The sequence below is a fragment of the Hyla sarda genome, chromosome 9 (assembly GCF_029499605.1).
Source record: "Hyla sarda isolate aHylSar1 chromosome 9, aHylSar1.hap1, whole genome shotgun sequence".
Lineage (NCBI taxonomy): Eukaryota > Metazoa > Chordata > Amphibia > Anura > Hylidae > Hyla > Hyla sarda.
The window spans coordinates 64,126,988-64,140,720 of record NC_079197.1 but is presented as its reverse complement, the minus strand read 5'-3'; the positions used below and the strand labels follow the sequence as shown (position 1 = coordinate 64,140,720).

Here is a 13,733-nt window from a genome sequence, read left to right as displayed (position 1 = left end):
GAGAATGTGTCCGAAATTGAAGGCCATGTGTGTTTACAAAGCCCCCATAGTGCCAGAACAGTGGACCCCCCACACATGTGACCCCATTTTGGAAACTACACCCCTCACAGAATGTAATTAGGGGTACCATGAGCATTTACGCCCCACAGGTGTCTGACAGATTTTTGGAACAGTGGTCCATGAAAATGAAAAATTTTCCCCCTACAGCGATAGGCTTCCAAAATTGCAGATCGGATTCACCGAGAAATGGTGGCCTTGGAAGCAGGTTGTCCCTTACGACGACCTTTCGTAAGGACGAAAAGGGAATCGCACTGACGAAAGGAAGAGGTGATAGAGAGTTAGGACCTAACAGCCCGAACCACATCCAGTTTGTGGAACAAACGCTCTTTAGGATGAGAAGGAGCAAAACAAAAGGACGGAAGGATAATGTCCTCATCGAGATGAAAGGCCGAAACGACCTTAGGCAAAAAGGATCTGGCCGGAAGACAACCTTGTCCTGGTGAATCACCAGAAACGGAGAACGGCAGGAGAGAGCTGCCAATTCAGACACTCTCCGAATGGAGGTGATAGCAACAAGAAACGCCACTTTCCAAGAAAGGAAGCGCAAGGACACCTCCCTAAGGGGTTCAAAGGGGGCACCTTGGAGGACACCCAGAACCAGGTTTAAGTCCCAAGGGGGAGAAGGTGACCGAAAAGGAGGGGCAGCGTGCACCACTCCTAGAAGAAAGGTCCGGACATGAGAATTAGAAGCCAGAGGATGCTGAAAAAGAATAGAAAGGGCCGACACCTGACCCTTAACCCCTTCCCGCAGAGTGGCTTATATATAAGCCGCAATGTGCAGGCAGTTCGCGCATCACGGCTTATATATATGACACGCAGTTAACCCGGCGATGCGCGGCATCGCCGGGGTTTACAGGCAGAACTCCCGCTGTCACCGGCGGGAGACAAGTTCTGCCTGACATCCCAGGACCATCTGTCATTGGTCCTGGGCAGGGAGCTCTGTGATTGGTCTCTGAGGACCAATCACAGTGTTTTAGCTACTTTGTAACAGTAACGCTGGCTCCGAAGCTTTCACTTCTGTCTGTGTAGCGATCGGAGACGGTGTTAGTGTTACAGAGAAGGAAGAGAGAAGAAACAGTGTAAAAATAGCTTTTTTAAAAGCTTCTGAAATCATAAAAGTGAAAGAGCTGTGCCCCTTACCCCTGCTGCTGCTCCGTCCACCTGTCCCTGTAGTCTGTGGATATGACAGTCTACAGTGAAAAGCTATATTGAGTGTGACTCTCCGCTCTTATAAAAGCTAAAGAACAAGTTCCAAAAAAAGATTTGTGGTGCCCCTTACCCCTGCTGCTGCTCCATCCAACTGTCCCTAGTACTGTAGCCTGTGGATCTGAAAGGCTACAGTGAAGAGCTAAAGTGAGTGTGACTCTCAGCTTTTATAAAAGCTAGAGAACTAGTTCTAAAAAAGAGTTGTGGTGCCTCTTACCCCTGCTGCTGTCCTCCATCCATCCCTCCATCCATCCTTCCATCCCTCCCTCCATCCAACCATCCCTCCATGCCTAGTGCTGTAGTGAGGCTGCAGTGAAGCACTTCTTTCCATTCATTCATTCCATTCATTCAGTTGCCGGATTTAGTGTAGCAGAAGAAAGAAAATGTTATAAAAAAGAGCTGTGGCGCCCCTTACCCCTGCTGCGGTCCGCCATCCATCTATCCCTCCATCCCTAGTGCGTAGCGAGGATGCAGTGAAGCACTTCTTCCCATTCATTCATTCCATTCATTCACCAGCTGCTGTAGGCTACAGTAGAGAAATCTAACTCTGTCACGCTTTCATCCCATCACCACCTCGTACACCTCCATACTACCTTTTTACATTTTTACCTAGTCCGTCACTAATTTGTGATAGTAGTGACAGTTTGCTATTTTTTTTCTATACTGGTCTCACCACCAGCTTCGTTCTAGAGATCTGTTCAGGACAGTGGTGACAGTTCGCCACTGTGTTGTTGTTTGTACCGCAGTTGCATCCATCTTTTTCCCGTTAAAAAAAATAAAAATAAAAAAAATTATAAAAATAAAAATACCCAAAAATATATAGTACTAGTGTTGGTACATCAGAGACACTTTGCCACTGTTTTATCTAAACTAAGTGTCTTCTGAAAATGTCAAGGCGTCGCATGTACAACACTGAGGAGGCATATGCCTTCTTGGCATCTTCCTCAGGTTCAGACAGCTGTGAAGAGTTGCTTTATTTGCCCTCTTCTTCTTCCTCATCCTCTACCGATTCTGATGAGGAACCTCCCCGCCACCGTCCTAGGCATAGTACTGAGCCAGGTCCTAGTACCAGTACTGACCAAGGTCCTAGTACCATCTCTGAGTGGGCTCCAGCTTCTGGCTTTATACCCAATTTGCCTGAGTTTGTGGCCACTGCAGGCACTCGTGTTAACACCACGGGGTTAAAAGAAGCTGATTTTTTTCAGCTCTTCTTTTCAGAAGAGTTGATTAGCCTGATTGTGGAAGAAACCAACAGGTATGGCGAGCAGCTTATTGCAGCCCATCCACAGGCATATCATGTCAGGCCTTACCAGTGGACGCCAACCAATCCACTGGAGTTAAAAATGTTTTTTGCCCTTTCTCTAAATATGGGCATAATTATAAAGCTCACAATTCGATCTTATTGGAGCAATGATATGATTTACCATACTCCTTTGTACCGTGCAGTCATGCCAAGGGCTCGGTTTGAAGTCCTCCACAAATTCTTACATTATGCTAATAATGAAAATTGCCCACCCCAGACTGACCCAAATTTTGATCGTATATATAAAATTCGGCCCCTTGTCAACTATTTAAACCAAAAATTTGCAGAAATGTACACCCCTGAAAAAGAAATTGCAGTGGACGAGTCTCTTGTGCACTACAAGGGAAGGTTGCACTTTAGGCAATACCTGCCTAACAAACGGTCCAGGTATGGGTTAAAACGTTATAAATTGTGCGAAAGTGCAACAGGCTACACGCACAAATTTAGAATCTATGAGGGAAAAGACTCAACATTAGAGCCCTCAGAGTGTCCCCCTGTACTAAAAACAATGGGAAAAATTGTATGTTCACCCCCTGCTAGATCAAGGGTATAACATCTACCTTGACAATTTTTATACTAGTGTCCCACTACTTCAATGCCTGTTTGCCAAGGGTACTATGGCCTGTGGTACCATTAGGCGAAACCAAAGAGATCTTTCCAAAAATTTTGTATGGCAAAAATTGAAGAAAGGGGAAAGCAAGGCTGTGTACAAGGACAACATGATGCTCGTCAAGTACAGGGACAAGCGTGATGTCCTTGTACTTACCACCATACACCCAGACAGATCCACCCTGTCAAAGTCCGTGGTACCACAGATAGTGCCCCTAAACCTGTGTGTATCCAGCACTATAATAAGTTCATGGGAGGATCTGTCTGATCAGGTCTTGCAGCCGTACACTGCCCTTCGCAAAACCCGGGCAAGAAATTGGCACTGCACCTCCTCCAAATTGCCCTGTACAATGCATTTGTGCTGTACAAACGTGCAGGAAATACAGCAACATTCCTGCAATTTCAGGAAAATGTTATAAAGGCCTTTCTGTTTGGGGATATGGAAGGGGAGGGAAGCAGCGCAACAGGATCCGAGAACAGAATAGTACCAGGGCAACATTTTCCTGGTGTAGTTCCCTGTAGAGAATCGGGGAGTAGGCTACAGAAGAGGTGTCGGGTATGCTCCAAACGTGGCATTAGAAAACTCACCATACACCACTGCGAGACATGTCCCCACAAGCCCGGTCTGTGCATTGAAGACTGTTTCAAAATTTATCACACGTCTTTTGATTTCTGAATTTGTCCCCTTTAATTATTTTTACAATTACTTTGGATAACCCTAAACACACCCTTGAAATTACATTATTACTTATTAGTGAACAATTCAGTAATTTCCCCTTTTTCTCCATTACATTTTATTTCCAAAAATCTAATTGGCAAATTCCTAACAAAACTAAAAATTCATATTATACCCCTAGATGAATACTTTTGCCGATGTAGTTTTTTTTTATTTTCACCATCTTTCTAAACCCCTAACAAATCTAAAAACCATTCTCATTATACCCTGTGAGAAGGTAAAAGGGATGGTGATTGATGGACGCTATGTGTCACCAAGGATCCTGGCCTTGGTGAAGTAAAGCCGAATATTTGTTCTGGTATCTGTGCTGCAGCCTGATACTGTGTTTGTAGTGTGGCTGGAAGGCCAACATGGGACGGCTTTACTGGGAATGAATAAGTGTAGGGTGGGGGTCATTCCCCACAATTCAGGCCGGCTTTTCTTGGCCTTAAAGCTAGGCTCCCTCAACAGGTGAGGGGGATTGTCTTTTGGCAGCTGACACAGCAAGGAGAAGCTGTGTGAGGAGCTTTGATCTGAATATCAGGAAAAGCCATTGCTATGTCTCCATACTTCTAACCGCAACTCACTGCAAGAGCGAGTTGTCACACCCCCTAGTTGAATACTTTGCCAGGTGTAGTTTTATATTTTCACTACCTTGCTAAACCCCTAACAAAACTAAAAAAAAATTCTCATTACACCCCTAGATGAATACTTTGCCTGGTGTAGTTTTGCATTTTCACCACCCTGCTATATCCCTAACAAAACAAAAAATAATTCTCATTATACCCCTTGATGAAAACCTTGGCAGGTGTAGTTTCATATTTTTATGAAAGTGAAAAAAATTGGTGCTAAAAGTGCAAAATATGCATCCAAATTTGAAATTTCATTTTCACTATTGAGTTCTACAAACTTTCCTCAAACACCTGAAGGGTCAAAAACTTGCTACAACCCAAAATGGAGTCGATATGGGGTGTAGTTTCCAAAATGGAGTGCCATGTTGGGGGTTCCCACTGTTTTGGCGCCATGGGGGCTTCCTAAATGCGACATGCCCCCCATAAACCATTTCAGCAAAATGCTCTCTCCAAAAGCCAAATTTTGCTCCTTCGTTTCTAAGCTCTGTACGTCCGCATATGGGGTATTTCCTTACTTAAGAGAAATGGAACTACACATTTTAGGGTCATTTTTCTACTATTACCACTTGTGAAAATGTTACATTTGGGGTAACACCAGCAATTTAGTGTAAAAAAACAAATTTTTCCTTTAAACCTCAAATTTTAACAAAATGTTGTGAAACACCTGTGGGGAGTTAAGGCCCACTGTACCCCTTGTTACATTCCTTGAGGGGTGTATTTTCCAAAAGGGAGTGCCATGTTGGGGGTTCCCACTGTTCTGGCACCATGGGGGCTTCCCAAATGCGACATGCCCCCCCTAAAATCATTTTAGCAAAATTCTCTCTCCAAAATGAGCTCCTTCCCTTCTGAGACCTGTAATTCGCCAGCAGAGCATTTTATATCCTCATATGGGGTATGTCCTTACTCGAGAGAAATGGGGCTACAAAATTTGGAGTGATTTTTCTCCTATTACCCCAATTAAAAATGCTAAATTTGGGGTAACACCAGCAATTTAGTGTAAAAAAACTCATTTTTCATTTAAACCTCAAACTTTAACAAAATGTTGTGGAACACCTGTGGGGAGTTAAGGCTCACTGTATCCCTTGTTACATTCCTTGAGGGGTGTAGTTTCCAAAATGGAGTGCCATGTTGGGGGTTCCCACTGTTTTGGCATCATGGGGGCTTCCTAAATGTGACACGCCCCCCAAAAACCATTTCAGACAAATTTTGCTCCTTCCCTCCTGAGACCTGTAGTTCACCAGCAGAGCATTTTACATCCTCATATGAGGTATTTCCATACTTACAAGAAATGGGGTTACAAATTTTGTGGATCTTTTTCTTTTGTTACCAACTGTAAAAATGAAAAAAAATGGGGCTACAATAACATGTTAGTGTTAAAAATTTTGATTTTGAGTTTTCTCCTCCACTTTACAGCTATTCCTGTGAAACACCTAAAGGGTTAACAAACTTACTGAATTTCATTTTGAATACTTTGAGAAGTAAAAACATCTCAATTTTATGATGCCAACATAAAGTAGGCATATTGTATTTGTGAATCAATATATCATTTTTTTTTGGAATGTCCATTTTCCTTACAAGCAGAGAGTTTCAAAGTTAGAAAAATGCTAAATTTTCCAATTTTTCATGAAATTATGGAATTTTTTGAAAAGAAATGATGCAAGTATTGATGACAATTTACCACCAATATAAAGTAGAATATGTCACAAAAAACAATCTCAGAATCAGTATGATACGTAAAAGCATCCCAGAGTTATTAATGTTTAAAGTGACACAGGTCACATTTGCAAAAAATGGCTCGGTCCTTAAGGCCAAAATGACCTCGGTCATTAAGGGTTTAAGGGAACTGAGAGACGACCCCTGTTCCAATCCCGACTGCAAGAAGGAGAGAAGATGGAGAACAGAAAAAATAACAGGAGACAAGACCTGAGCTTCACACCAACGAAAATAAGACCGCCAGGTACGGTGGTAAATTTTCGCTTAGGAGGGCTTATGAGCCCTAAGCATGGTGCGAAGGACTTGGGAAGATAAACCGCGGGCACTCAAAACCGCGGTCTCAACCGTCACACCGTCAAATGCAGCGACTGTAAATCGGGGTGGCAAAGAGGACCCTGAGACAGCAGGTCCGGACGAAAGTGGAAGGCGCAACGGAGCGTCGTCCAGGAGCCTGACTACGTCGGCGTACCACGTCCTTCGGGGCCAATCTGGAGCTACCAGTATGGTGGGAACGCCCTCCGCTTTGAGCTTCCTCAGAACCCTGGGAAGGAGCGGGAACAGATAGGGCAGGGCAAACCCCGCCCAAGGAATCACTAGGGTGTCCACGGCTAGAGCCAGGGGGTCCCGGGACTTTGACACAAATGGAAGAATCTTCCGATTGTGCCGAGACGCGAAGAGGTCCAAGTCTGGAAAGCCCCAGAGGTCGCAGATCTGCGCGAAGACCTCCGCATGTAGTGACCACTCGCAGGGGTCGGCTGAGGACCGGCTGAGGAAGTCCGCTTCCCAGTTGGGCACACCTGGAATGTGAATTGCTGAAATAGTCGGAACCTTGTTTTCCGCCCAGAGGAGAATCTTTGTCACCTCGGCTATGGCTGCCGAGCTGCGAGTGCCGCCTTGCCGATTGATGTAAGCTACGGCCGTGGTGTTGTCCAACTGGACGCGGACAGGGCGGGTCTGAAGCAGGGACTCCCAACGAAGAAGACAAAGAAGAATCACCCTCAGTTCCAAGATGTTTATCAGAAGATGGGCTTCCCGGGGAGACCAGAGGCCTTGAACCGTCCAGTCCCTGAACACACCCGCCCCAGCCCGACAGACTGGCATCTGTTGTAACCACCTGACAGTGGAGGGGAAGAAATGATCGCCCCTGAAGAAGAAGGGGGGAGCGGACCCACCAGAGCAGAGACTGATGGATCCGACGAGGGAGAGCCATCTTGCGATCGAGAGACAGAGGACATCTGTCCCATCGAGAGAGAATCGCCAGTTGAAGGGGGCGGTAATGAAACTGGGCAAAAGGCATGGCCTCCATGGCCGCTACCATCCGACCCAAGACTCCCATGCAAATGCGGATGGAAACTGGGACCTGGGCCGAAGGGAGCGGACTCCTGACAGGAGAGTCAGACGTTTGTCCAGTGGAAGGCAAATCCGAGCAGAGCCCGTGTTGAATTGAAGTCCCAAGAAGGTCAGAGATTGGGTGGGAGAGAGGACAGACTTGTCCCAGTTGACCATCCACCCGAAGCGATCCAAGATCTGGAGAGAGAGATCCACATTCTCCAGAGTCTGGACACTGGTGGGAGCCTTGATGAGAAGGTCATCCAGGTAAGGGATCACTGAGACTCCTCTCGACCGCAACAGGGCTATCACTGGCGCAAGGATCTTGGTAAAGTCCCGAGGAGCAGTGGCCAGATCAAAGGTGAGGGCTACGAATTGAAAATGCCCCTCCGGAACCGCAAAGCGGAGGTACCGCTGATGGCCGGGAAATATTGGAACATGGAGGTAGGCATCCTTGATGTCCACCGAAGAAAGAAACTCCCCTTGTTCCATGGATGCCACTTCTGAACGGAGAGATTCCATTCGGAAGTGGCGGATGAGAAGATGACGGTTGAGACGCTTGAGGTCCAAGATTGGCTGCACAGAACAGCCCTTCTTGGGGACAGCAAAAAGATTGGAATAGAAACCCCGAAAACATTCCCCGGGAGGAACGGGGCCAATGAATCCTTGAAGAAGTAGGGACCGGAGGGCCTCCCGAAACTGCTTCGCAAGAGAAGGAGACCGGGGGGGCCCAGGACTGAAAAAAATTGATCCCTCGGAAGGGAGGCAAATTCGATGCGGTATCCGTTGGACACCACGTCCCTGACCCAGGAGTCCTGAATGTGTGTGGACCAGATGTCTCGAAAAAGTAAGAGACGGCCTCCCACCGGAGAAAAATCTGCTTCACTTCATGCGGAACTGAGTTTGTGGTTTCCCGATTTGGCCGCAAAACGGCCGGAATGGTTGGTGTCTGACTTCCAAGACGGGCGCGCCCAGAACGCGGGAGCCTTCTTGTCCCGCGAAGGCACCTGCCCAGACCCTTTATTGGGGCCAAAAGTCCGAAAGGACCGGAAGGAAGAGGACTTCCTCTGGGAAGTAGTGCAAGCCTTATTTTGAGGCAACAAGGAACTCTTACCCCTCGTCGCCTCAGAGATAATCTCGTCAAGGCGCTTGCCAAAAAGACGGGTACCAGTAAAAGGAAGCTCGGTGAGAGACCTTTTGGAGGCGGCATCCGCATCCCATGCCTTAAGTCACATGGAACGGCAGAGGGCCGCTAGGTGACCAACAGCAAAGGCAGCACAACGGGCTGACTGCATATAAGCTGTACACAGAAAGTCCCCAGCTTTAGAGCATTGGAGAACCAAAGCAGACAGATCCTCGGGGAGGATCCCGCCAGGATACTCTGACCGAGTTGTGAGCACCACACCGTTAGGGCCTTGGACACCCATGCAGAGGTGAAGGTGGGAAGCAGGGAAGAGCCTGCTGCTTCAGAGGCAAACTTCGCTAAGGACTCCACCTTCTTGTCCGTCGGATCCTTGAAGGCAGCCGCGTCTGCTAGCTAGCGGCAGTTTAGTAGCCTTAGAGAGGCAGGAAACTGGTGGATCCACAGAGGGAAGGGAAACCACCTTTGAGAAAAGGTCCTTGGCGAATGGATAACGTGCTTGAACCTTCTTCATTCCCGGGAACCTCTTGTCAGGATGTCTCTATGCAGATTCCAGAAGGGTGTCAAATTCAGCGTGAGAGCTGAACATTTGAGGTGCTGGTTTAGCACGATGAAAGGATACTTCAGGAGTCACGTCCGAAGATCCTGGGTCCTCTAAGTGAAAGGTGTCTCTTATGGCGGCAACCAATGAGTTCACCGTTTCAACTGTATCCGAGCGGTCCTCTGAGTCGGATGCCGATTCGGAAGCCTCATCCGCTAGTTCACCAGGAGAATGTGAACGAGTGGGGGCAGCCCTGGAGGGGGGCGACCCTGATCGGGTACGCGGCTCTGGCGAGGCAGAGCGGCGACTCCGGGAACGTTCTCTGGAGGAGCCACGTTTGTGACCAGATGACACGGGGGGGGGGGGGGCGGGACCCACGAGGGGAGCACCCACATCTACCTGAGGACTCAATGGAAAAGTCAGAAGAAGCACCCCTAGTACGCTTGTGAGAGCGTGAAGCATGTGGAGAAGAGGAGCGGGACCCTTTAGAAGGCCGGCGTAGAGCAGACCTCTTCAAGGCAGACACCACGTCACGGGAGGCCTCAGCCACCGAACAGGAGACTTGAGTCAAGTCAGCCATATACTGGGATAGGGAAGAACCCCAGGCTGGAGGGGCGGCCGAATCCACCGGGACTGCAAGAGCATCCGGGGTGCCAGGGGGAGCAGTGGAGCAGGCAGAGCAAGTAGGTTCAGCAGAACCAGGCATTTTGGAATTACAGCTCTTACAGACAAAATGGTAAACTAATGCTCCAGTTGTCTGTTTAGAGGAAGGAACAGTTCTGGGTACGGACATAATGAAAAAAGAACTCTCTCACCCGAGTCTGTGTCCCCAGGGCAGCTGTTGTGAGGAGAACTCCGATCTAGGGTAGATAGAAAGGGAGAAAAGAACAGCCAATAGCCAGAGAGGGGCGTGCCAGGAGCAGGGGCACTGCTGATTGGCCCCTGCCACCTACAATCGCGTGCACAGCGCCGATTGGAGGACAATTCGCGCCTCCTGTAAGCTCCGGCGGCCCTGTGGGCGGAGCTAAAGCTCCTCGGCCGCCGAAGTGCCGAGAAGAAATACAGTAATGGCGCCAGCACATGTCGTTCGCATATGCGCTCACGGAGAAGTGAGCGGGCGAGACTCATATTCGCCAGCAGCAGACTGCTGCCGAAAGTGAAAGTAAGTCGGCGCTTCGTACGCCCGCACAGTATAAACACCGCGGCTGTCAGCCGCATAAGTAAAAATAGACACACACACACACACAAGCTTGAGTGCATGTGAATAAACTGAACCCCTTCACCCAAAAATGCCACTGCTCGCCCCAGAAATTAAAATAAAGCCCCTTGTCCAGGCCAGCCCCATTAGACCCTGAAAGGTGGGCCAAAAACTGAGGGTCTCCAGAGGCTGCAAGTCTGCACCTAAGGGAGAAAAGGAATATATACTCACCTCAGTCAGAAGAACTTACCTAATGGAGTCTTCTGTGAGGTCTTCAGTCAGCTTCCTGTCACCTGCATCATGCCGAGCTACCATGAGCGAGCGAGGCGAGCAGGGAATAGGGGGACCTTGACCCATGAGGTACAACCCCAGGCGCTGACCGTTGGCGAGAGGGGGTAAACAGTACATATACGCAATGTCTGTGCCCCCTCAATCGCAATGGGGAAACAGTGAGCCGCAGCTCCTGAGTCCCCACCTGAAAACATGAAAGAAAAAGGAATAAAAAAACTAACACATCGCTAACTAGTAAAATAATAAAACATAAGACCTGGTCTGGAGAATTCCAGACCATGTCCACCTCCTTCAGACACTAAGCTAAAACTGATTAGCTCAGGGCCTGGAGGCAGGTATATCCTTGCTGGGAGGAGCTGACTTTTTTTGTTGCCATAGTGTCAAACCTCCTAGTGACAGCAGCATACACTCATGGTCTGTGTCCCCAAATGGAGCCGATAGAGAAATAAATAATGAAAATATATTACAGATATGTTGTAGTACATAAGTACTACAACATATCAAAAAATAAAATTGGTGACAGTGCCCATTTAAGGGGGTAAACCCCTTTAAATCATGTTTTTACTAAAAACATATGATATAGAACTAATATACAAACAGGATATAAGAAGCAAACACTTGCAGTGTAAAAAGATTAGAAGACCATACATTTGCAACATATCTTACCTGTTGCTTCTCACGGTCTTCCTGCTGCCTGAATTCATCAAGCACTGCTTGTAGACGTGTCTGGGGATTTACAGATGACAGACAATGGTAAGAACAATCTTATAATAAGATTCACAAGCATCCAATATACACAAACCTTTTTCTTACCTTCAAAGCAACATTCTCCACCTTCATAATGAGTTCTTCTTGACGTTTCCTTCTTTCCTGAGTCTCCCGCAGTTTCTTCTGTAAATTTTCAACCTGTTTTTGCAATTCTAGTACTAGAAGGAAATAAACTATTCAGAACCATATCAACACAAACACTTAGCACTGGGAATTTATAGTGTATTTATTTTCTAAATAAGTGCTACATTCTATGCCAATACTACTACAATATCCCTGATGTTACCAAAACCCATAAGCAGAAAAGCACCCAATGCAAACAGTAAAATGTTCACAGGAAGATTATTCATGCGATTCAAGAAACATTGTTCATGTGAGAGGTAACCTCAGAATTTCAACACAAAAAAAAAAATCCTCAATGATTAAAGGGTTACTTCGGTGCAGAACATCTTATTCCCAATCCACAGGATAGGGGATAAGGGATTGATCGTGGGGGAGCCCAGTGGCTAAGTTCACAGTGACGTTGTGTTCTGTGCCACTCAGGGTAAGTTTGACTGTTCTTTTTTTACTTGAGCAGAACAGACCCTGAAATGGGGTCAGTTAGGGATCCGGTGGTTTAGTGGAGAAAAAAAATTATGGTGCATGCACTATTTTTTTTCTGCGCTAAACTCACGCTGTTCTGACGGAATTGCTGTTGGAACTCTGAATAACGGAGTCCATCAGCAATGTGAATTAGGCCAAATCTGTGCAAGGACCGGAGGTTGCTTTGTGCATAGAGAGAGGTGCCACAAGCAGAGAGCCGGGGTGCCGACCATTGGGAACCCTTGCGATAAGACACATCCCCTATTCTTTACAAAACTTCAATTCCCAACATGCTCGGACAGCCGGTGGCTGGGATTTGCAGTTTTGCAATATCTGTAGGTCCACAGTTTGGAGGACACTGTTCTATAAAGTTTTCAAAAAGTCATACTTTTTCCTCTAATACACAGCCTAAAAATAAAAACAGGATAAGTTACTTCTATAAGGCTCCCAATTAATAACTCTTATAAATTTGAGTCTTTTGCATCTCTAGATCTGGAAAAAAGGGGTGCCCATTGCATACATATGAGACTGCAACTGGATAAAAAAAAAAATAGACCAGCTTGGCAGCACAGAACCCTTGGATCTTAGCTGGTGTAGGAAGGAGAGGTTTGGGATCATGTAGAACTGGCCGACTTCTCTGTCGGATACAGGCTCTACCATAGGAACGGGCTGCACCTCAATGGGGAGGGTGCAGCTGTGCTTGGTGGGGAGAAGATGGCCAAAAGAGTGGAGGAGTGTTTAAACTAAACACTTAATTGTTTTATTTTATGGCAGCCCAGGCCGTATATCTTTTACTCACTCGAGCTGAGGGGGCCGTTTTCAGCACAAAAAAATTTGCTGAAAAACTTGGCTTATATTCGAGTATATATGGTATATATTCGAGTATCTAATATTCAAGAACTCTATAGTTCCAGGGACTGTTCTCCAGGACTGGCGCATAGCAAATGTGGTGCCAATATTTAAAAAGGGGTCAAAAAGTGACCTTTTTAGGCCTGTTAGTTTAACCTTTGTTTCAGGGTTTTCTAAGAACCAGTGTACAAGAAAGATATAGTGGAGCTAGAGAGGGTTCAAAGATGGGCAACCAGAGTAATAAGGGAGGACTGTAGTACCCAGAAAGATTATCAGAATTAGGGTTATTTCGTTTTGGAGTATCTTGATAAAAATAAATGTATTTATCAGCTTTCATAAGAAGGTGAGCTTAAGATTGGACCAACGGGAATCGCTGGATGTTGTATATCTTGATTTTCCAAAGCATTTGATACAGTGCTACATAAAAGATTTGTACATAAAATGATAATGTTTGGACTGGGGGAAAATGTGTGCAAGTGGGTAAGTAACTGGCTCAGTGATAGGAAACAGAGGGCAATTTTTAATGGTACTTCTTCTACTTGGGTCACTGTTACTAGAGGGGTACCACAGGGGTCAGTTTTGGGTTCTGTTCTATTTAATATAATTATTAAAGGGTAGCTCCCACCAAGTACTGTATAATCTAATATGTCCCTACCTAGTAGTAATCTAGCCCTAACCCCCTACCTGGCTTCAAAAAAATGTTTAATCGCTTTAATAGAGCAGATTTAGTGCTTCTAAATCTGCTCTATAAAGCAGGGCAGGAAGCAGCGCTTCCCAGCAGGCGTGACGTCACTGA

The 13,733-nt window shown here is 46.5% G+C and overlaps 1 protein-coding gene across 4 annotated transcripts in view; it reads right to left on the bottom strand.

Annotated features, from left to right (window-relative positions):
• The window catches only part of TAF7L (TATA-box binding protein associated factor 7 like), a 224,037-nt gene that overhangs the window by 36,304 nt on the left and 174,000 nt on the right, over positions 1-13,733 (bottom strand). For all 4 annotated transcript variants that reach the window (XM_056540862.1, XM_056540861.1, XM_056540863.1 and 1 more), the window contains 2 exons: positions 11,552-11,664; positions 11,405-11,464 (listed from right to left, as the gene is read on the bottom strand). In XM_056540862.1, coding sequence (XP_056396837.1) covers positions 11,405-11,464; positions 11,552-11,664 — 173 coding nt within the window. The remainder of the gene's footprint in view (positions 1-11,404; positions 11,465-11,551; positions 11,665-13,733) is intronic.